This window comes from Thunnus maccoyii, chromosome 19 (genome assembly GCF_910596095.1).
Source record: "Thunnus maccoyii chromosome 19, fThuMac1.1, whole genome shotgun sequence".
Taxonomy (NCBI): Eukaryota; Metazoa; Chordata; class Actinopteri; order Scombriformes; family Scombridae; genus Thunnus; species Thunnus maccoyii.
In genome coordinates, this window is record NC_056551.1 from 29,450,296 (window position 1) to 29,469,790 (window position 19,495).

The 19,495-nt window shown below is 40.2% G+C and overlaps 4 protein-coding genes across 5 annotated transcripts in view; all 4 read right to left on the minus strand.

The window, feature by feature from the left end:
• slc31a1 (solute carrier family 31 member 1) overlaps positions 1–1,807 on the minus strand; it is a 10,794-nt gene extending 8,987 nt beyond the window's left edge. The window contains exon 1 of the mRNA XM_042394950.1: positions 1,619–1,807. The gene's annotated coding sequence lies outside the window, so the exon portion shown is untranslated. The remainder of the gene's footprint in view (positions 1–1,618) is intronic.
• Positions 1–19,495, minus strand: part of LOC121886186 (NACHT, LRR and PYD domains-containing protein 12-like) — a 281,314-nt gene that overhangs the window by 243,248 nt on the left and 18,571 nt on the right. The gene's annotated exons all lie outside the window — the stretch shown is intronic.
• atp6v1g1 (ATPase H+ transporting V1 subunit G1) lies at positions 3,120–6,702 on the minus strand. The gene is made up of 3 exons (XM_042394956.1): positions 6,488–6,702; positions 4,961–5,061; positions 3,120–3,835 (listed from the first exon to the last, which is right to left on the minus strand). Exons 1-3 carry the CDS (start codon positions 6,567–6,569, stop codon positions 3,662–3,664), a joined length of 357 nt encoding a protein of 118 aa, XP_042250890.1. The 5' UTR covers positions 6,570–6,702; the 3' UTR covers positions 3,120–3,661.
• On the minus strand, positions 8,801–16,228 carry fktn (fukutin). Of its 2 annotated transcripts, XM_042394921.1 has the most exons (10): positions 15,953–16,227; positions 14,854–14,910; positions 14,460–14,660; positions 14,145–14,291; positions 13,284–13,414; positions 12,821–12,953; positions 12,256–12,385; positions 11,963–12,096; positions 10,611–10,735; positions 8,801–9,094 (listed from the first exon to the last, which is right to left on the minus strand). In XM_042394921.1, the coding sequence occupies exons 1-10, from the start codon at positions 16,052–16,054 to the stop codon at positions 8,881–8,883; spliced, it is 1,374 nt and encodes a 457-aa protein (XP_042250855.1). In that variant the 5' UTR covers positions 16,055–16,227; the 3' UTR covers positions 8,801–8,880. The 2 variants fall into 2 exon arrangements, with proteins under 2 accessions (XP_042250855.1, XP_042250856.1); XM_042394922.1 differs by lacking the exon at positions 8,801–9,094 and having other exon boundaries at positions 10,622–10,740; positions 15,953–16,228.

The window sequence follows — 19,495 nt, forward strand, 5'->3', positions numbered from 1 at the left end:
TCACCTGAAGGTCAGACATGTGACATCACGTCCTCACCTGCAGAGTGAAGACGTGTCTCGTACAGGTCAAAGGTCGGGGTCAGTCGGGTCTAGTGAGGACGTGATGTCACGTGTCTCACCTGCACGCTGCAGCTGTCTTCTTCTTCTTCTTCTTCTTCAGACTCATAATCAATCACTGCTGATCATCTTTCCGATCCATCAAATCAATCAATCGATCAGTAGATCGACAGAAGAACTAAAACTATCTGAACTATTTTGAGAATCGATCGATCGTTTCATTGATTTTTAAAGAGTCTGGTGTGATGATGAACTTAAAGATGACGTCACTGTTTCCTGACGATCAATCGATCGATTCCTTCAAAGTGATGAAGATGAATCTTCTTCATATTTTATAAACATCAGATGTTCTGCTGCGTGTTTCTTGTGTTTCTTTGTTTGTGTGAGATTATTGATCAGTTTATTGAATAGTTTATTGATCAGTTTGTGTCTCAGGTTTTTATCAAACCGCCGGCTTTGATTTGACTGTTTAATTATTTTATTGAATGTTTGTTTATCACTTTTATTCTTTTATTGATGAGTTTCTGTGTGAAGCGTTGATAACTAAGTTATTGATGATTATAACAATAATAATATCTTTATTATTCATGCAGAATCTAGAATCAATAACTAATAATCATAAAATAAATGTTCTTTATTCTTCATGTGTTGATTGAAGCTGAATCAATGAGCTGATCAGAAACCGTTCTGATCATCAATCAATCATTTCAGTCAGATTTATGTTTTATAAATATAAATATTTATAAAACACAAATATAAACAACAAAACACATGAAGAAGAGCTGCGACTGTTTTCTGTCAGATTATTGTTTAGTTGATCGATTGATCGATTTGTTTATAAAACATCAGAAACTCAAAAAATCTGAGAGCAGACTGTTCTGCAGACTGATTGATTGATTGATTGATTGATTGATTGATTGATTGATTGATTGTTGTGCTGGATTGATGAGTGAATATTTTTACTGGCTGACATGTTTGTTTGTTCAGTGAAGCTCATCGATCAGGTATGATCAGTTATGATCAGTTATGTTATAAACGAGGAAATGAATTTTTCCCACGATGCTGAATCTGGCAACATCTGCCAACTTTGTTCTGCCTTGCACGTAGGTATGCGCGTGCACGGAGCACACCTGCTCCGACAGAGCACCACCTCGCGTGCACATCGGCGTGCGTCGCCTCCACCAATCACTGCCCGTAAAAACCCTTCGAACCGGATCCCCCTTTAAAACCCCATCGGCTGGTTCCGATCCAGCAGACGCAGCCGGCGGCGGAGATTAACGGAGATCAGGTCCTAACGGGGCCGGTTCGCGGGAATCAGGACTCACCAGGTGGTTTCTAAACACGCCGAACTTACAACAAGACCCGATCTGTTCCCGAACAGCCACAAGTTCGAGTCCCACACGTGCGTGTTTGGCTGCGTGCAAGAAATCTTTAAACTGTGACATTTTTCAATGCAGTTCGGTGTGATAGCCGACAGAGAGCTAGCAGCAGAGGTCACACACACACACACACACACACACACACACACACACACACACACACACACACACCGTCAACTCACTTGCGGAGGTTCCGGTGTTTCTTCTACTTCTTTTCCTCCGATTTGGCTCAAAAACAAGAAACTAAAAAATAAAACAGGAGAAGAAGAAGAAAGAGAAGAAGAAGAAGAAAGTCTGTCGTCTCCTCAACTTCTCCTCACCGCCGTCTACTGCGCCGCCACTTCCGCGTCCTGCGTCATGACGTCTATACGCAGCACAGAGGGGAGGAGCTTATAGTAAGGGGAGGATGGCTCGTGTCTTCCAGTTTGGACCAATCAGGCGGCGAGTCCTGCCGTTAAGGGGCGGGGCTTTGTAGGAGCCACGTAAGCGGTGTTTATACTGAGTCAGCTGATGAGCGCGTGCAAAGGTCTCATTTATGATGTATGTATAAAACCTTAATTATTATTTTAATTATTATTTATATCAAATTTAAGTTATTTCAGTTTTATTGTCATTAAATGACAGAAAACCAAATATTCAGTTAGAAACTAATAAAGGTAATAAAATAGAAGAAGAAGAAATAAATCACGTTACGCACTGTATGACATCACGTGTGGTGACGTCACAGCACCTCATTCTGTTCTGGCTGTAATTATGGGATGTTTTGTGTTCAGTTCTTGTCTGTGTGGATGAATGTGATGCAAAACGTTGCTGATGCGTTGTGATGATGTTCTGAGGAAACAAACAGAACAAAACATGAAATAAAACTTTAATTAACTTAAGAATGTGACGATGAATAAAGTGTCAATCAGTAGTGAATATATCAGTAGTGAATATATCAGTAGTGGCAGCGCGTTGATCAGCAGCTTCACTGGTTTAACAAGCTTCTGTGTTTCTGCATGTTGTAACTGCACATCTGCTTCCAGCTGCTTCACATCTGCTTCCATCTGCTGCACATCTGCTTTCAGCTGCTAAACATCTGCTTTCAGCTGCTAAACATCTGCTTCCAGCTGCTAAACATCTGCTTCCAGCTGCTAAACATCTGCTTCCAGCTGCTAAACATCTGCTTCCAGCTGCTAAACATCTGCTTCCAGCTGTTGCACTGAAGCTTCAGATCAATAAACTCCTCTAATGATGAGACTGAAGTTTGTTGGAGATTAATGTTGTTTGTTTTTAATAATCTGAACGTGTTTTACAGCATTTCAGAGACGATGTTTAAATTTGTTGAAATAAAGTCACTGAATGATGATGATGATGATGATGAAGGTGATGGTGACAAAGGTGATTTTGGGTTCCAGAACAGCTGATCAGATTCAGATCAATCGATGACAAAAGCATCATCAATGGAGCTCTGACACTACAGGTCACCATGGCAACAGGCAGAACCCGAGTCAGAGCGGGAAACCAGTTTACAAGTTGATCAATAAAGTTTTATTAAGCGTCGATCGTTCATCCATCATTTAATGTCATGAATCTGATCAGCTTGTTCAGGAAGTTTCAGCCTGGAGCCTCCTCATAACCATAGCAACAACCCTGATGCTCCACCCACTGGCCTTAAACCAATAACAGAACAGCGTCACACAGTTTCAGCCAATCAACAGTCAGTTTAATATTTTCTGTTTCCTCATCAGCATCACGTCACAAACATCAACAGGAAGTCATCACAAACATCAGCAGGAAGTCACATGGTCACAGGAAACAGCAACAACAAAACACTGTGGAAATGGACTTTCACAATAAAAGCTTTTTCACTTTCTGCAGCCAATCAGGTGAGAGCAGAGAAGAGTCCTGACCCCTGATTGGAGGAGAGTGCAGAGGACAAACAGCCAATCAGCTTTAAGTTCAGATGTTTTAATTTAATTTGATTTTAATCAGTGAAGAAAGACTTTTACTTTGTTAGGGTCAGGAAATAGTTTGGAGGACTTAAACAAAGAAACTAACAAAATAAAACAAATTAATTGATTAATTGTGATAAATATAAATATTCAGTAAACATCAACACAGTAACGACGTGGCAACGTTTTAATAACGTCACAGAAACTCAAATCCAGCGTTCTGGCTGCGATCCAAGCTAACAATGCTAACGATGCTAACGTTCACGTCTCCTCCGTCTTGGCTCCGCCCCCTCAGCCGGCTACGCGGTAGTTGGCGTGAAACTCCGGCTGGATGTCGCAGACGCGCCTCAGCAGGTCACCCAGCACCGTCTCCCGGTTGCCACGGTAACTGGCCTGGATGCGACCCATCCGCTCGGCCGTGTCACGGTCCACCTCCACCGCACTGTTGCCATGGGAACCGAGGGCCTGGGGGGGGGGGGGGGGGGGGGGCGTTTAAAACATGTTAACATTTATAGATAGAAAATAAAAAAACTGTTTAGCTGGCAAAGAATTAGTACCAGTACTACGAGTACTGGTAGTATTAGAGGTAGGAATAGTAGAATTAGTAGTAGAAATAGTATTTTCAGTAGTATTGCAGTAGTATTGCAGTAGTATTGCAGTAGTATTACAGTAGTATTACAGTAGTACTGTAGTAGTATTGTAGTAGTATTGCAGTAGTATTGTAGTAGTATTGCAGTAGTATTGCAGTAGTATTGCAGTAGTACTGTAGTAGTATTGTAGTAGTATTGTAGTAGTATTGCAGTAGTATTGTACTAGTATTACAGTAGTACTGTAGTAGTATTGTAGTAGTATTGTAGTAGTATTGTAGTAGTATTGCAGTAGTATTGCAGTAGTATTGTACTAGTATTACAGTAGTACTGCAGTAGTATTGCAGTAGTATTGTAGTAGTATTGTAGTAGTATTGCAGTAGTATTGTACTAGTATTGCAGTAGTACTGTAGTAGTATTGTAGTAGTATTGTAGTAGTATTGCAGTAGTATTGCAGTAGTATTGCAGTAGTATTGTACTAGTATTACAGTAGTACTGTAGTAGTATTGCAGTAGTATTGTAGTAGTATTAGAGTAGTATCGCAGTAGTATTGCAGTAGTATTGCAGTAGTATTGTAGTAGTATTAGAGTAGTATCGCAGTAGTATTGCAGTAGAATTGCAGTAGTATTGCAGTAGTATTGTACTAGTATTACAGTAGTACTGTAGTAGTATTGCAGTAGTATTGTAGTAGTATTAGAGTAGTATCGCAGTAGTATTGCAGTAGTATTGCAGTAGTATTAGAGTAGTATTAGAGTAGTATTGCAGTAGTATTGCAGTAGTATTGCAGTAGTATTGCAGTAGTACTGTAGTAGTATTGTAGTAGTATTGTAGTAGTATTGCAGTAGTACTGTAGTAGTATTGTAGTAGTATTGCAGTAGTATTGCAGTAGTATTGTACTAGTATTACAGTAGTACTGTAGTAGTATTGCAGTAGTATTGTAGTAGTATTAGAGTAGTATCGCAGTAGTATTGCAGTAGTATTGCAGTAGTATTGTAATACTTACAGCAGCCTCTTTGGTCTTGAACTCTTTTTCTCTCTGCAGTCGATACTGTTCGATCTCAGCTTGAGCTTCTTCCTTCGCCTGCTTCAGACGACGGTTCTTACCTGCAGAGAGACAATCAATCAATACATCAATCAATACATCAATACATCAGAGAGACAATCAATCAATCAATCAATCAATACATCAATACATCAGAGAGACAATCAATCAATCAATACATCAATCAATCAATACATCAGAGAGACAATCAATCAATCAATACATCAATCAATCAATACATCAGAGAGACAATCAATCAGCTGTCAGTCAGAGTCAGTTTTCATATTAAAGGACGAGTTCACAGTTTTTCAGTGTTAAACCAACAGTCAGTGTGTTTCTCTTGCTGTAATCATTCTACTGTTCATACTGATGTATTTAATGTATTTAATGTATTTAAAGTTTATCTGAAGCTAATATGAAGCTTCAGCGTCCAAATGAGTCAAATCAAGTAGATATCTTTCAACATTACAGTCTTTTTAGTGCCAAAGTTCCTCTTTTTGTTACTATACTTCCACCTGCAGCTCAACAGGGAAACACAAAGACTGTAAATGTGTCAGATATCCACTGATATGACTCAGTGTGGACACACTGTGGATTTTATCCTCCATCACTAACATTAAAACACATTTCTGCTTCAGTCGTTTGTTAAAGTGATTTATTGTCACCAGTTACATTTCAGTATCAGTGAAAAACTTTATAGATTTATTATGTTTATTATCTTCTAGTTTTACTGATATTTGTGTTTAAATGGATCTTAATCTGGTTTATTTCCAGTAAAACATTTTGATTGGCTGCTGAGTTTAAAATCTAGTGATCTTATTGGCTGCTGATTAAACAGGTAAAATAAAACTCATTCATTCATCTGCAGCTGAAATAACGTTTGAACTAAATGTCCCTCAGACGGATTTATACCAAAACTGTTTCTGTTATTTTGTCCACACAGTGTGTGTCTGCTTTAATCACTGAACTGATTCAGATCTGATCAATCAATCAATCAATCAATCAATCAATCAATGATCTGTCCTCTCTCTCTCTCCAGTCATCCTCTGTGACTCTTTATCACAAGCTGTCATCTATCCCATAATACTCAGTGACTCACAGGAACATCATTGCAAACACACGCGGGGAAATGAAAATAACCATCAGATCACGTGACCTGAACAGATCACGTGACCTGAACAGGAGTTTCTGCAAATATTTCCTGAGACTTTACCAGCAGACTGTCACTCAACATATCAATGACCAATCAAGCAATCAATCATAAACCCCTCTGTGTTTCTATGGAGACAAACATGTAAACGTTGTATTTCTATGGAAACAAACACATAACCGTGTTTGTATGACCAGACTCTCTGCTTGTTTCTGTGACGTTAAGCGTGATCAGCAGTTATCGATCATATTAACTGCATCTGATTGACTGTTGTGATGTCTGATCGGTCAGCGGCTGCGGGGCCTCCGCGGGGCCCTCAGGCCGGCTCTCCTACTCACGTTTGCGGGCCTCGGCGACCTTCTCCGCGGCTCTCTTCTCGGCCTGCAGCAGCTGCTGGATGCCCTGAGACTGACTCGCCATGTCGGATCACAGACGGAGGAAACAGCGCAGAGATTCACCGGGATGAAGGTCGACGACGATCTGACTTCTTCTTCCTCTGCTGCCTGCAGTCAGCTGATGGCACGTCACGCTGCGGACCGGTCACGTGATTGTGTCACGAGGGTGTTTTTTTCTTTTTTCAAATAAAACTTTATGTATACACAGCAATCACAGCAACGTGTTAGACACTTCCTCGTTTTTATTTTGTTTTAATTCGTATTTACTAGAAAGGCTCCTGATACATATGCCTTCATATTTTTATATTATTATGATGATATTTCACAGCAAAAATCCTTAATTGCAAAATTAGAACCTAAAGTAAACAGATAAATAAGCTGTTGGAACTCTGTTGTTTTTGCCCACATTTGTTTTATTGTGATTATTTTTAAAGTTAAACTAAATGTAGTTTTGACATTTTGAAGGTACAGAGGAGGAAATATTAATACCCACAAACTGTCCCTCATCAGCAGTAAAGGAGCATTAAAGTAAAGTCAAATACATTTCAGTTTATATCTCACAAAGATAAAACTGGTGTGAAATTTGATATGCACACCAAGTCCTGTGATATCAGGTTTAGAGGATCTCTGACAGCGAGCTTCATGCTAGCAGCTCTGATTCGAGCAGATTCATTCTTCAGAAGCAGATCACCACCTGCTGTTTGGCTCTTCACAGCACGTCAGTTGTGTTTTATGTTTTCATGTTGACAGGATGTTTTATGAGAATGAAGAGAGCGAAACCCTGTTTTCAGAGATAGCCGTGTACGTGTGGACGAGGCCTTCAGGGACATTTTAGGAGCACCGTGATGCTGATGGTGAAACTTCAGGAACGTGGTGATGTTCAGGATGAAACAAGTGATTTACAACAAATTCAGGCAATTAAGAGAATTTGTTGACTCTGACAGACCATCAGAGAGTTCTGGGATAAAAATACTAAAAATACGTAAATGTTCTTGTCTGCGGTCCAGTGTTTCACTTTTAATTTAATATATAACATTCAAATGTATTCCAGTATGATAAACGCTCCCTGCTTCCTGATCGGCCTGGATAGGAAATGTGTCAGGTGTTTGGACCGCAGTACATTTACTTGTAGGTCTAGTTTTTAAATGAAAATGATGAGTGTGTCATATTGAAAGATTTACGTCTTCAACAGTATATTTGGGGCCACAGACAGAGCAGAAAAGTCAGAAAGTATTTACAGACTGACACATTTTGGAGAGTAAATAGATACAGAATAATTCCAGCCTGAATGTTTAAAGGGATCATCTGTGCAAAGATATAAAATCCTTGACTGAGTTGTTGGTTGTGAGCTGAGCTCCTGCTCTGCTGCCTCCTCTTCAGCTCCACAAACATCTGGGTTTAATGATCCAGCAGCTCCATGTTCACATGGGTGTCCGGCTGCTGCCCCCTGCTGGTGTGGAGAGACATGACAGCACACAGATCTGAGTTAGTATTACAGTAGAAATACAGCGTGTGTCATTATTAGGTTAGTACTGATCCATCCAGGACCAGAAGTCTAAGCGCTCCATCTAGGACCAGAAGTCTAAGCGCTCCATCCAGGACCAGAAGTCTAAGCGCTCCATCCAGGACCAGAAGTCTAAGCGCTCCATCCAGGACCAGAAGTCTAAGCGCTCCATCCAGGACCAGAAGCCTACGTGCTCCATCCAGGACCAGAAGCTTCAAGCCTGCAGCACTGGCTGAAAGGAAGCAGCTGTTCCTGGTCTGGACTGACCTTCATGTATGTTCACACTGACTGATGTAACACCTCAACAAGTTCTGAGCTTTAAGGTGGACCTGTGAGTTTTAAGGTGGACCTGTGAGTTTTAAAGTGGACATGTGAGTTTTAAGGTGGACCTGTGAGTTTTAAAGTGGACCTGTGAGTTTTAAGGTGGACCTGTGAGTTTTAAAGTGGACCTGTGAGTTTTAAGGTGGACCTGTGAGTTTTAAGGTGGACCTGTGAGTTTGGGTTTTCTCTGCTGTTTCTCTCTGAATGAGAAACCTGCTAAATGTAGAAAATGACAGCTGATGTTTGCTGGATGTTCATGTAACCTGTAACCTGTAGCTGCTGTTTGCAGCTGCAATATGAAGGGAAAAAATCAATCAACATATTGGATTTGCTGTGGCTGTTGACACATAAACCAACACTTCTGTGTATTTGTATTAATGTTTATATGAATTAGCACAAAATGAATAAATAAATAAAAACAACTCAACGTCTTTGTGTCTTTTCAGTTTTTCTTTATTGTAGTTTCAGTGTTACTTTAATTTTCAGTCACATCTCTGCAGTCTGTGTCCTCTCAGTAAACTTGAATAAGCTCCTCCCACTCCGCAGGAGGCCACACCCCATTTTCCTGCACGTTGCTAGGTGACGACTTCCAGTCCCAGCTCCTCACGGGGACGCTCCAGGAGGCGCCGTAGTTCGCCATCACATAGTCGAGTGTTTCACACGGGACTCGAACTTTCAGCTCGAGAAGCTCCGCCCAGCAGAGCGAGAAACGAGGGAAGATGTACCTGGCGAAAAAAAACAAAAAAACTTTATTTATAACAAAAACTTCAGAAACAAAGGAAGACATACACAGGTGACATATATGATATATATAAAAGACAGATGACATATATGATATATATAAAGACAGATGACATATATAATATATATAAAGACAGATGACATATATAATATATATAAAGACAGATGACATATATAATACATATAAAGACAGATGACATATATAATATATATAAAGACAGATGACATATATAATATATATAAAGACAGATGACATATATAATATATATAAAGACAGATGACATATATAATATATATAAAGACAGGTGACATATATAATATATATAAAGACAGGTGACATATATAATACATATAAAGACAGGTGACATATATAATACATATAAAGACAGATGACATATATAATACATATAAAGACAGGTGACATATATAATACATATAAAGACAGGTGACATATATAATACATATAAAGACAGATGACATATATAATATATATAAAGACAGGTGACATATATAATATATATAAAGACAGGTGACATATATAATACATATAAAGACAGGTGACATATATAATACATATAAAGACAGATGACATATATAATACATATAAAGACAGATGACATATATAATACATATAAAGACAGGTGACATATATAATACATATAAAGACAGATGACATATATAATATATATAAAGACAGATGACATATATAATACATATAAAGACAGGTGACATATATAATACATATAAAGACAGGTGACATATATAATACATATAAAGACAGATGACATATATAATATATATAAAGACAGATGACATATATAATATATATAAAGACAGGTGACATATATAATACATATAAAGACAGATGACATATATAATATATATAAAGACAGATGACATATATAATATATATAAAGACAGGTGACATATATAATACATATAAAGACAGATGACATATATAATATATATAAAGACAGATGACATATATAATACATATAAAGACAGGTGACATATATAATACATATAAAGACAGGTGACATATATAATACATATAAAGACAGATGACATATATAATACATATAAAGACAGATGACATATATAATATATATAAAGACAGATGACATATATAATACATATAAAGACAGATGACATATATAATATATATAAAGACAGATGACATATATAATATATATAAAGACAGGTGACATATATAATACATATAAAGACAGATGACATATATAATATATATAAAGACAGATGACATATATAATATATATAAAGACAGGTGACATATATAATACATATAAAGACAGGTGACATATATAATACATATAAAGACAGATGACATATATAATATATATAAAGACAGATGACATATATAATATATATAAAGACAGGTGACATATATAATACATATAAAGACAGATGACATATATAATATATATATAAGGGCAGATGAGTTATGGAAACTTACAACAGAAAATATAAAACATTATTTACTTGAACTTTTTGCCGCTCTTCGCCTGCGTTCCTCCGTTCCAGACGACGTCTCCGTCCTCGTAGAAAAAGAAAATGTCGAGTTTGACGTTGTCGCTCAGAAAGGAAAGTTCCAGACTGTCCTCCACCTGCACTTCAAAATAAAAGACACACTATCACAATAAAATAACACAGCAGCATTAATGATGTGTATTCTGTTTCTGACTAATATTCATAAACACTGAGTCTATTTTAAACATATCTGTGACTTTTTATTCACCAAAAGTTGTTTAGATTTCTCTAAAAATCCCTCTGAGCTGTAATAAAAGATGGATTTTTATCTCCAAAACTGAATTTCAGTCGTTCCTGACGTAAACGTCCGTCTTCTGGAGGGCTGTAAAGACTTTTTATCTGCTGAACAACCAGCAACACTTCCAGTGTGCTGCTTTGCTCGTCATCCGGCAGTGATGCAAACTGTGACTACAGACGTTACGTAAACACTCAGCGTAGCGCTGGGTGACGATGGCGGTGGCAACGATGGCAGTGGCGGCGGTGGCGGCGATGGCGGTGGCGATGGCGGTGGCGGCAGGCTCATGATGAAGCTTCCTCCTGATCTGATTTGACTTTCTGGTGTGATGTAATAACGAGTACCACCTCAACACTGCTCGCTCTGCAGCCGCCAGTTTCAACATTGCAAATAACTTGAAAGAGTGATGAGATAGAAGCGAGTCAATTTACAGCACAGGAGCCCAACATCACCCTGATCCACCACCCTGATCCACCACCCCGACCCATCACCCCGACCCACCACCCCGATCCACCACCCCGACCCACCATCCCGACCCACCACCCCGACCCATCACCCCGACCCACCACCCCGATCCACCACCCCGATCCACCACCCCGACCCACCACCCCGACCCACCACCTCGATCCACCACCACGATCCATTACCCCGATCCACTATCCCGATCCACCACCCTGATCCACCACCCCGATCCATTACCCCGACCCACCACCCCGACCCACCACCTCGATCCACCACCACGATCCATTACCCCGATCCACCACCCCGATCCATCACCCCGACCCACCACCTCGATCCACCACCACGATCCATTACCCCGATCCACTATCCCGATCCACCACCCTGATCCACCACCCCGATCCATTACCCCGACCCACCACCCCGATCCATCATCCTGATCATCCCATGCATTAGTTTGCTGTTTTACTGAACTACGGCTCTTTAACATAAAGTTAATGATCTTTAAAATGAAGTCATATCAGCTGCAAAATGTTTTTACAAGTTTTAAATGTGAAAGGTGACAGAAACACACCAAAAAAGACAAGAATTACAAAAATAATGTTTTCACCTTTCCAAACTTGTGTTTGAGTGACAGGCCGGCGTCCCTGAACGCTGCGACGATGTCGGGCCTGAAGTCCACGATGAAAATCCCGATGTCGACGTCCCGACTGTACGAGATAATACTGCACTGCCTGAACCAGCCTGCAGGGGGCGAGAGACACCCGCAGAGACAGACAGAGACAGAGAGAGAGAGTACGGGACAAATCTACCTGTCTGGGAACGTCTCCAGTAAATAAACACACTCTCTATGTTAGCGTGTTATATGTTTTCTGCTGAGATGTTAGCATGTTAGCTTGTTACCCAGACAGGTGCCGCTGCTGAGCCAGAACGGGATGTCGAGGTGAGCGAGTGTTCGAGCAGCCAAATGAAGCAAAGATTTCACTTTTTGCCGAAAGTCCACGGCGTCCGGAGACGAGTCATCAGGGTAGAGCTGCATTCACAGACAGTGGAGAGAGAGGGTTTTATTAGGTTTCCTGGAACGGAAGTGCAAAGCACAACTCTGATAATCCTTCACACTTATCATTCTTCACTTTTCTTCTTCCTCTTATTTCTCCTCCTGCTAGTATGTGGTGGCATGCCCAGCTGACAAGTGAGCGATGACTTTTGGTAGCCATCTGATGCGCCGTTTTAGCCTTTTTTGTATCCGCACCAATACAATATGCAGACACATTTGCTGTTTCTAAACATAAATGCTTTTGTTTTTCTAATATTTTTAAATTTAAAACTTTATCAGCAGCTGATATTTAAATTCAGTTTTTATTAACTTTTTCACATTTTCACTTTTTATCTCTAAAACGCTTCTTTCCTCTTTCATCCCCGTTTCCCTTCCAACCTTTCACAATAAAAGCTCAGTTTACTGTTTGACCTGCAGGAAGTTGCGGGCGTCACGGTAACGGCACTCCAGGAAGCGGGCGTGTCGCTGCTCAGACAGGAAGCGGGAAACGTTGCGCGGGATTCGAACGTCGAGGCCGTCCAGCACCGTCAGGACCAATTCCGGCCTGCAGTGGGCGACATCACACATTAATCACATGTTACATTAACACGTGTTCAAAAATATAATTTACAATATTAGTTACAAAGTCACAAAATGGTGAAAATGCTGTTTTTTTAAGTTGTGAGAGGATCACTGCACAGATTTTAAGATCAAAGAGGCAGAAAACAACTCTTCAAATTAAAGGCCGAGCTTGCAGTCCTGGTTTTTTTCTGTATTGATTCGTCCTGAGTCTTTGAGTTTTATCACATCAGGACCAACAGAACTGCCTTCAATCATGCTGTGATACCCATCCCTGCTTATATTTATATGAACATGCGTGTTTTCAGACTCAGACCTGTCGTAGGATCCGGCGTGGCGTCCGTAGTCAAGCAGTTTGAAAGGAGCGAAACTTCGGTCCATGTTTGCTTTGAGGCGTAGCGCTCCGTGCCACAGGTAGTTCCCACTACGCTCGTAAAGGAACACCACCTGGAACAAAATACATCATTAACTACAATATTACAAGACTTAATGTTCCTAAAGGTTGTTTCTGCTGATTCTGTGTGACTCTGATTCTTGGTGGTTTCTGGGTAATTCTTATTCGTTACTAGGTGACTCTAGGTGGTTGCTAGGAGATTCTTGGTGGTTTCTGGGTAATTCTTATTCGTTACTAGGTGACTCTAGGTGGTTGCTAGGAGATTCTTGGTGGTTGCTAGGAGATTCTTGGTGGTTTCTGGGTAATTCTTATTCATTACTAGGTGACTCTAGGTGGTTGCTAGGAGATTCTTGGTGGTTGCTAGGAGATTCTAGGTGGTTTCTGGGTAATTCTTATTCGTTACTAGGTGACTCTAGGTGGTTGCTAGGAGATTCTTGGTGGTTGCTAGGAGATTCTAGGTGGTTTCTGGGTAATTCTTATTCGTTACTAGGTGACTCTAGGTGGTTGCTAGGAGATTCTTGGTGGTTTCTGGGTAATTCTTATTCGTTACTAGGTGACTCTAGGTGGTTGCTAGGAGATTCTTGGTGGTTGCTAGGAGATTCTTGGTGGTTTCTGGGTAATTCTTATTCGTTACTAGGTGACTCTAGGTGGTTGCTAGGAGACTCTTGGTGGTTTCTAGGTGATTCTTATTCGTTTCTTGGTGACTCTAGGTGGTTGCTAGGAGATTCTTGGTGGTTGCTAGGTGATTCTGTGCGGGTGTCAGCAGGTAGTGGCCCCACCCACCTGGATGATGTAACCGTGGAGGCGAAGCAGGAAGTGCAAGGGGATGTCCTCTCCTGATAGGGTGTCCAAACTGGCCAATCGTGGGTCCTCTCCTCGCAGCTCCAGGAACTCAAAGCCTTTCTGCTCGGCAGCCAATAGGAAGCCGGGCTGACAGACGGACAAAAAACATTTAAATATAAACACATTATTCAAATATAGTCAAATATTGAACCAAAATGAAGTAAATGAAGAGATGCAAAATAAAATATATTTATAGTTTTAATTGTAAAACCAGTCGCAGGTTCTCTGTGGACCATGATCACATCACAGACTCACATCGTACTTCCACAGGTTGGCATGCAGAGCGAAGGACGTGATTGGCCGGCCAGAGCACAGGAAGCTGCAGTGCGGCTCTCGCACCAGCCGGTCGCGCTGCAGCAAAGCATCCTGGGACAGCAGTGTCAGCGCGGCGGTGTCGGCGAGGAACAGCGGCAGCCTGAAGTGCTGCGCCAACGCCACAAACTTCTTCACTGTTTGCTGAGACCATAAGACACAGGACAATGGTTTCTATGGTAACGGCTGCCATAACAGGAAGGGAGGAGCTGATTGGATGACGAAACAGTTTCATTAAAAAGTGTGAAAATGTAAAAACCAAAGAGGATTCAACACCTACAGGTTTAACGTACTAGCATCACAGTTAGCAGTGATGCTAACATTAGCACTGACTCACCCACTGGACATCGCTGGCGGTCAGGTGACCTGTTCGGCTCAGGATGTGAGGGCCAGGCTGCAGAGGAGAGGCATGATGGGAAATCAGAGTTTAAAATGTCACAAATTAAATCTGTTGACTTTAATTTGTTGATTCAGGATCAAAACGAAGACGGTTAATTATTAATTATTAATCATGTAAGCAGTGTTTCATCTGACCAATCAGATCACTGGAAATAAAGCGTCATCCTTCCTACAGGATCCCGACATGGACAAAAGTCCCGAGTTACAATAAAGTCACAAGTAAAAAAGATCAATATATATTTTTATAGATCAGTAGAAACATTTTATTGTTCCGTGTTTCTGGTTTTAAATCAGAGCTTCTAACAAACGGAGATCGTTTACGACACTAAACACATATTTTAATAGTTTAATAGTGATTTTACTCTCTGATTCATGGCTGCAGTCAGAATAACATCAGACAACTGCAGATAAACACCAGAGATCAATAATCCTCACTGTTAATTGGCTCCATGATTATAAATCATCAGTCATTAAATACTTTTACACTCTTTGCTTCAGCAGCAGAAACAGTCTGACGTTACTTTAAGTTTGTTATGTGACATATTCAGATGGTTTCTAAACAGTGAAAATACTCCCTCTATACTTCAGTCATATAGAATAATTCCTACATGGATTTGATTTATTTATGATTTCTAGTGTTTGTTGTGTGATTACAGGCTCGTTTACATTTCACTTGGTTGAATCTGCAGGTTCTTGGTTTCACTGTTTCATCTCATATGAAGAACTTCATTCATGGTTCTGATGACGTCACTCGTAATTAACGACCCGCCTCTTTCACATGAACGCGCTCGTTATTAACAACCCGCCTCTTTCACATGAACGCGCTCGTAGCTGTTAACCAGAGTTACTGAGCTGGTTGGTAACAGCTTCATAGTTCTGGTTCTGGTTCTTCATAGTTCTGGTTCTGGACGGACGATGTGAGGCTCAGTGAAGCCAGCTGGATATGTTGAACCTGCTTCATGGTTCAGACTCCAGCTGACGATCAGTGTGTTTATTGATTTCTTGTTGTTGTTGTTTACAGTGGGGGAGGGTCTCACCTTGCTGACGTATTTCCGGTAGTAGTGCAGCTGAAACAGCAGGAACACCGAGCTGCTGACGATCAGCAGCGATAAAACCAACGTCCGGTTCACGCGCCGCATCCGGTCAGTCTGTGCGGGAACGCGCTCCGCATGTCGTCTAAACCGAAGCTTTCTGCGCGAGATCACCGGCAGCAAACCGACAAAACGGCGCGAAAAACACAGAACTGTTCGCGGCGTGAAGAGCCGCCGCCATCTTTAAAATAAGCGTTTCCTGTTTGACCTTTCACAGTAAAAGACCTGAGCGGAGGAGCTCTTATTTTATAAACTTTAAAGATCAAATAAGGCGACAGCGCCATCACGTGACCTGCGAGACTAGAGCCACAGGTGTTAAAACATGTTTGAGGAGACTTTAATGAACTCAAGCAAAACGGTTCTGTTGAATCAAATCAACATAAATCAACAAAAGTTCATCAAGTTTTCTGAAATTACAGGTTGTGAAAATGACATTTTGTTGATGAAATGTTTGTCAAACAAATGAAGCTGATAGTTAATTATTGTGGATTGATCTTTTATTTCATTGCACATAATCCTTTTGATGTGAGAGAACATGCTCTGTTTATCTTTGATTGAAACCAACTTCACTGTATGAAGACAAGCAGCTCTGTTCTCTGTCACAAACTGTTTCATCCAGTAAAACTGAACCAAGTTTCTTTAAAGTTCATGTGTCTGCATTGATATTAATGCTGCTAATATCCATATCAATCCAGACAGAAATGATCAGAACAATGTTCTTCCAGACACTATGTGTAGGATGTGAAAGTTGAGTTTGGCTCCATCTGGTGGGAAGATGAAGAACGACTGTGTGTCAGACAGAATGTTTGTCAGCCTCCAGATGTTGGAAATATTGTTGAAATACCTTCACAGTGTTTGTCTGTCTCTCTTTGTATTTTAATATCAGGATGTTTGTCTGTCTGTTCAATTCATTTGATTTCCATGAAAGCTGTAATCAGCTGCTGTTGTTCTACTATCAGTCCACTAGATGGCCTCGTGATGCACATGTGGAGGAATTTACAGCTGTGTTTCATGTCAATTACAAGTCAGTTTAACTCTGAGTGGCAGCAGGTGACTAATAATTTATATAGAACAGAACAGACTGAAGATGCTGGAAAATGATTCTTTGTGCAAATATATTCCAAATCTTTACATTTGATTCTTTTCATGTAAAAACAGTTTTCAGTGTTTTCTGCTGTTTTTTCTTCTTGTAAGGATGGAAAACATTTATCAGACTGGAGGTCTGAGACTGACCCATGGAGAACCTTCCTGAACCCAACATGCATCAATGAATGTTAAAAATAAAGAGTCCTGATGTGAAACAGAGCTGAGGATAATTAGACCTGATCCAGACTGTGTTGGACCTGAACAGACCCAAACAGAGAGAGAACATCCACCCTGACAGCAGCATGATGCTCCATTAATTCACTGAGCAATGTTTGAGATCTTTGTCAGTAAATATCACAGAGCAGAACAAGCTGCAAACTCAGATGTCTGTGATCCGCTCAACACATTTCTCAACAGATCTTACTCTTCTTTTACACATTTTAAACTGAATATATTGTGACTGTCTCTCTCAGGAGTAAACACCTGTCCATGCATCCAACCGGATTCTTCTTTTGGATTGTTTCCATGGTTACGTATTCATTTTGCTCCATTGTTTGTTTGTAATACATTATTCTGGTGTATATATTCAGGGCTGTAGCCAGGATTTTAGAAATACCCACAATACAACAACACATATAATATCATTATTTAGATTTTATTCATGTAATTATCCAATTATATACTATATTTTGTACATTTTATTAAACATGAAGGACTAAATGTTTCAAAATGTCCTCCACACTGCCAGGAATTAATCATGGTGGAGAAATACAAAATCCATTTATAAGATATTTAAATATGAATTGAAAAGAATTCAATAGAAACATAGTAGATAGAAATAAGACAAAACTGAATAAAAAGAAGGAAAAATTGCAGTGTGGTGAAAGATATGATATGAATGAAGAGTCCCAAACTGAAGTGAATAAAACCTCCTGAGAGGTCTGAGACCAGCTGAGAAAATGAGCAGCTGTAACTTATATGTGTGGGAACTTGAGTGCTGAGGTTCACATAGTTTTTAGCTTTGAATCTACTGACATTTACACATTTTATTCAGACATCATGATCATTTACAAATACACATTCACAAACATCTTCATGGATGTACAAAGAGCCAAAAGGCTTTGAATGATTTCTGAACATCATTTCACAAACTCCTGAACAGTGCAGGATGGTGTTGTAGTTTGTCACTCTGACCACCAGAGGGCGCTAATATTCATCAGCATTTATCATCGTATCTCTGTCAGTATGAACCAAAGGAATAAACAGTGACGCCTGCTGGCTTTAATCACACATGACAGCTGAGTGCTGATGATGCACAACTTATTTAGAAACAGTTAATGAACAACAGCTGTCAGACTGAATGTGAGCTAAACACATTAAACTGACACTTTAAACAGTCCTGAAACTGTCAAATACCTTCAATCTACTATATGAAATAAAATATGAATTAACATGCACACACACAAAAATAAATGGAGAAAACTAACATCAGCTACTGATCATCATGAACTTTATTCTCTACACAGGAACTAAATAAACACTCCAGAGAAAAACTAAATATTTCCTGTATGTCAGAAACACACAACAGCTCCTGGACTTCTCATCTCTAATGCTGTGTTCACATCAGTGGAGGCTGGTCCATAGAGGCAGAGGATGTTGATCCTCCTCTATTTTTTGAGAGGCAAGAGGGAGATCAAAATATAAAAAAGAATATTTGGTTGAAATAAACAATTACCAAATCTCAGTATTATTTATAAAATATTTTTTCTCTCCTCTTTGGAAAAAATCCATTATTGACATTCTGGTTAAAATGCTTCGACAGCGACACCTGCAGGGCAGGAGGAGAAAGAGCAGTGTGTGTGAGGTGGAGTGGGGGACAGAGGAGGACGGGTGCCTGCTGTCCTCCACAGGGCAGGCTCTCGTACATCAATTTAATGTACTTCATTTTTTTCATGCTAATCTATAATTGGCCAAGACACGTAAAATGACGCTCCAAGGGAGGACGGCCTCCCTAACCAATCAGCAACCAGAATGAAATATGGACATTGCATTGGTCCAATGACAGTTTCCAGATTTTATCTTCAATTCTCTCCACTGTAAGGCAGAGTAGCAGCAGTAGATAGCTCCTTGCGTTAGCCAGCGCAACATCTGGCTTGTTGTAGCAGCCTGAAGGACTCTTCATACGTCCATGGAAGGACTGTTAAGGACTGTTTTTAAGCTAACGGGAGAAATGATCTGGACTGTGCAGCGCAGCAGCAGCAGGACACCGCCAGGGAGGCTGGAGAGAGAAGCAACCGGAGAAACAACCAGGAGAGTTAGCTTGTTTGTCATTGTTGCTAATGATATCAGACTGGTTAAGCAGCAGCCACAAAGTTCTGTTAACTAACAAACAAGATGATCAAC

What these genes read in the sequence shown, in the direction of transcription:
- atp6v1g1 (XM_042394956.1), bottom strand. Translation starts at nt 6,569, where the DNA reads ATGGCGAGTCAGTCTCAGGGCATCCAGCAGCTGCTGCAGGCCGAGAAG. An exon ending in GGTCGCCGAGGCCCGCAAAC is followed by an intron (nt 5,062 to 6,487) that starts GTGAGTAGGAGA and finishes GTCTCTCTGCAG; the next exon opens with GTAAGAACCGTCGTCTGAAG. An exon ending in TCAAGACCAAAGAGGCTGCT is followed by an intron (nt 3,836 to 4,960) that starts GTAAGTATTACA and finishes CCCCCCCCCCAG; the next exon opens with GCCCTCGGTTCCCATGGCAA.
- fktn (XM_042394921.1), bottom strand. Translation starts at nt 16,054, where the DNA reads ATGCGGCGCGTGAACCGGACGTTGGTTTTATCGCTGCTGATCGTCAGC. An exon ending in CAGCAGCGGCACCTGTCTGG is followed by an intron (nt 12,097 to 12,255) that starts GTAACAAGCTAA and finishes CGCCCCCTGCAG; the next exon opens with GCTGGTTCAGGCAGTGCAGT. An exon ending in AAGAGCGGCAAAAAGTTCAA is followed by an intron (nt 9,095 to 10,610) that starts GTAAATAATGTT and finishes TTTTTTCGCCAG; the next exon opens with GTACATCTTCCCTCGTTTCT.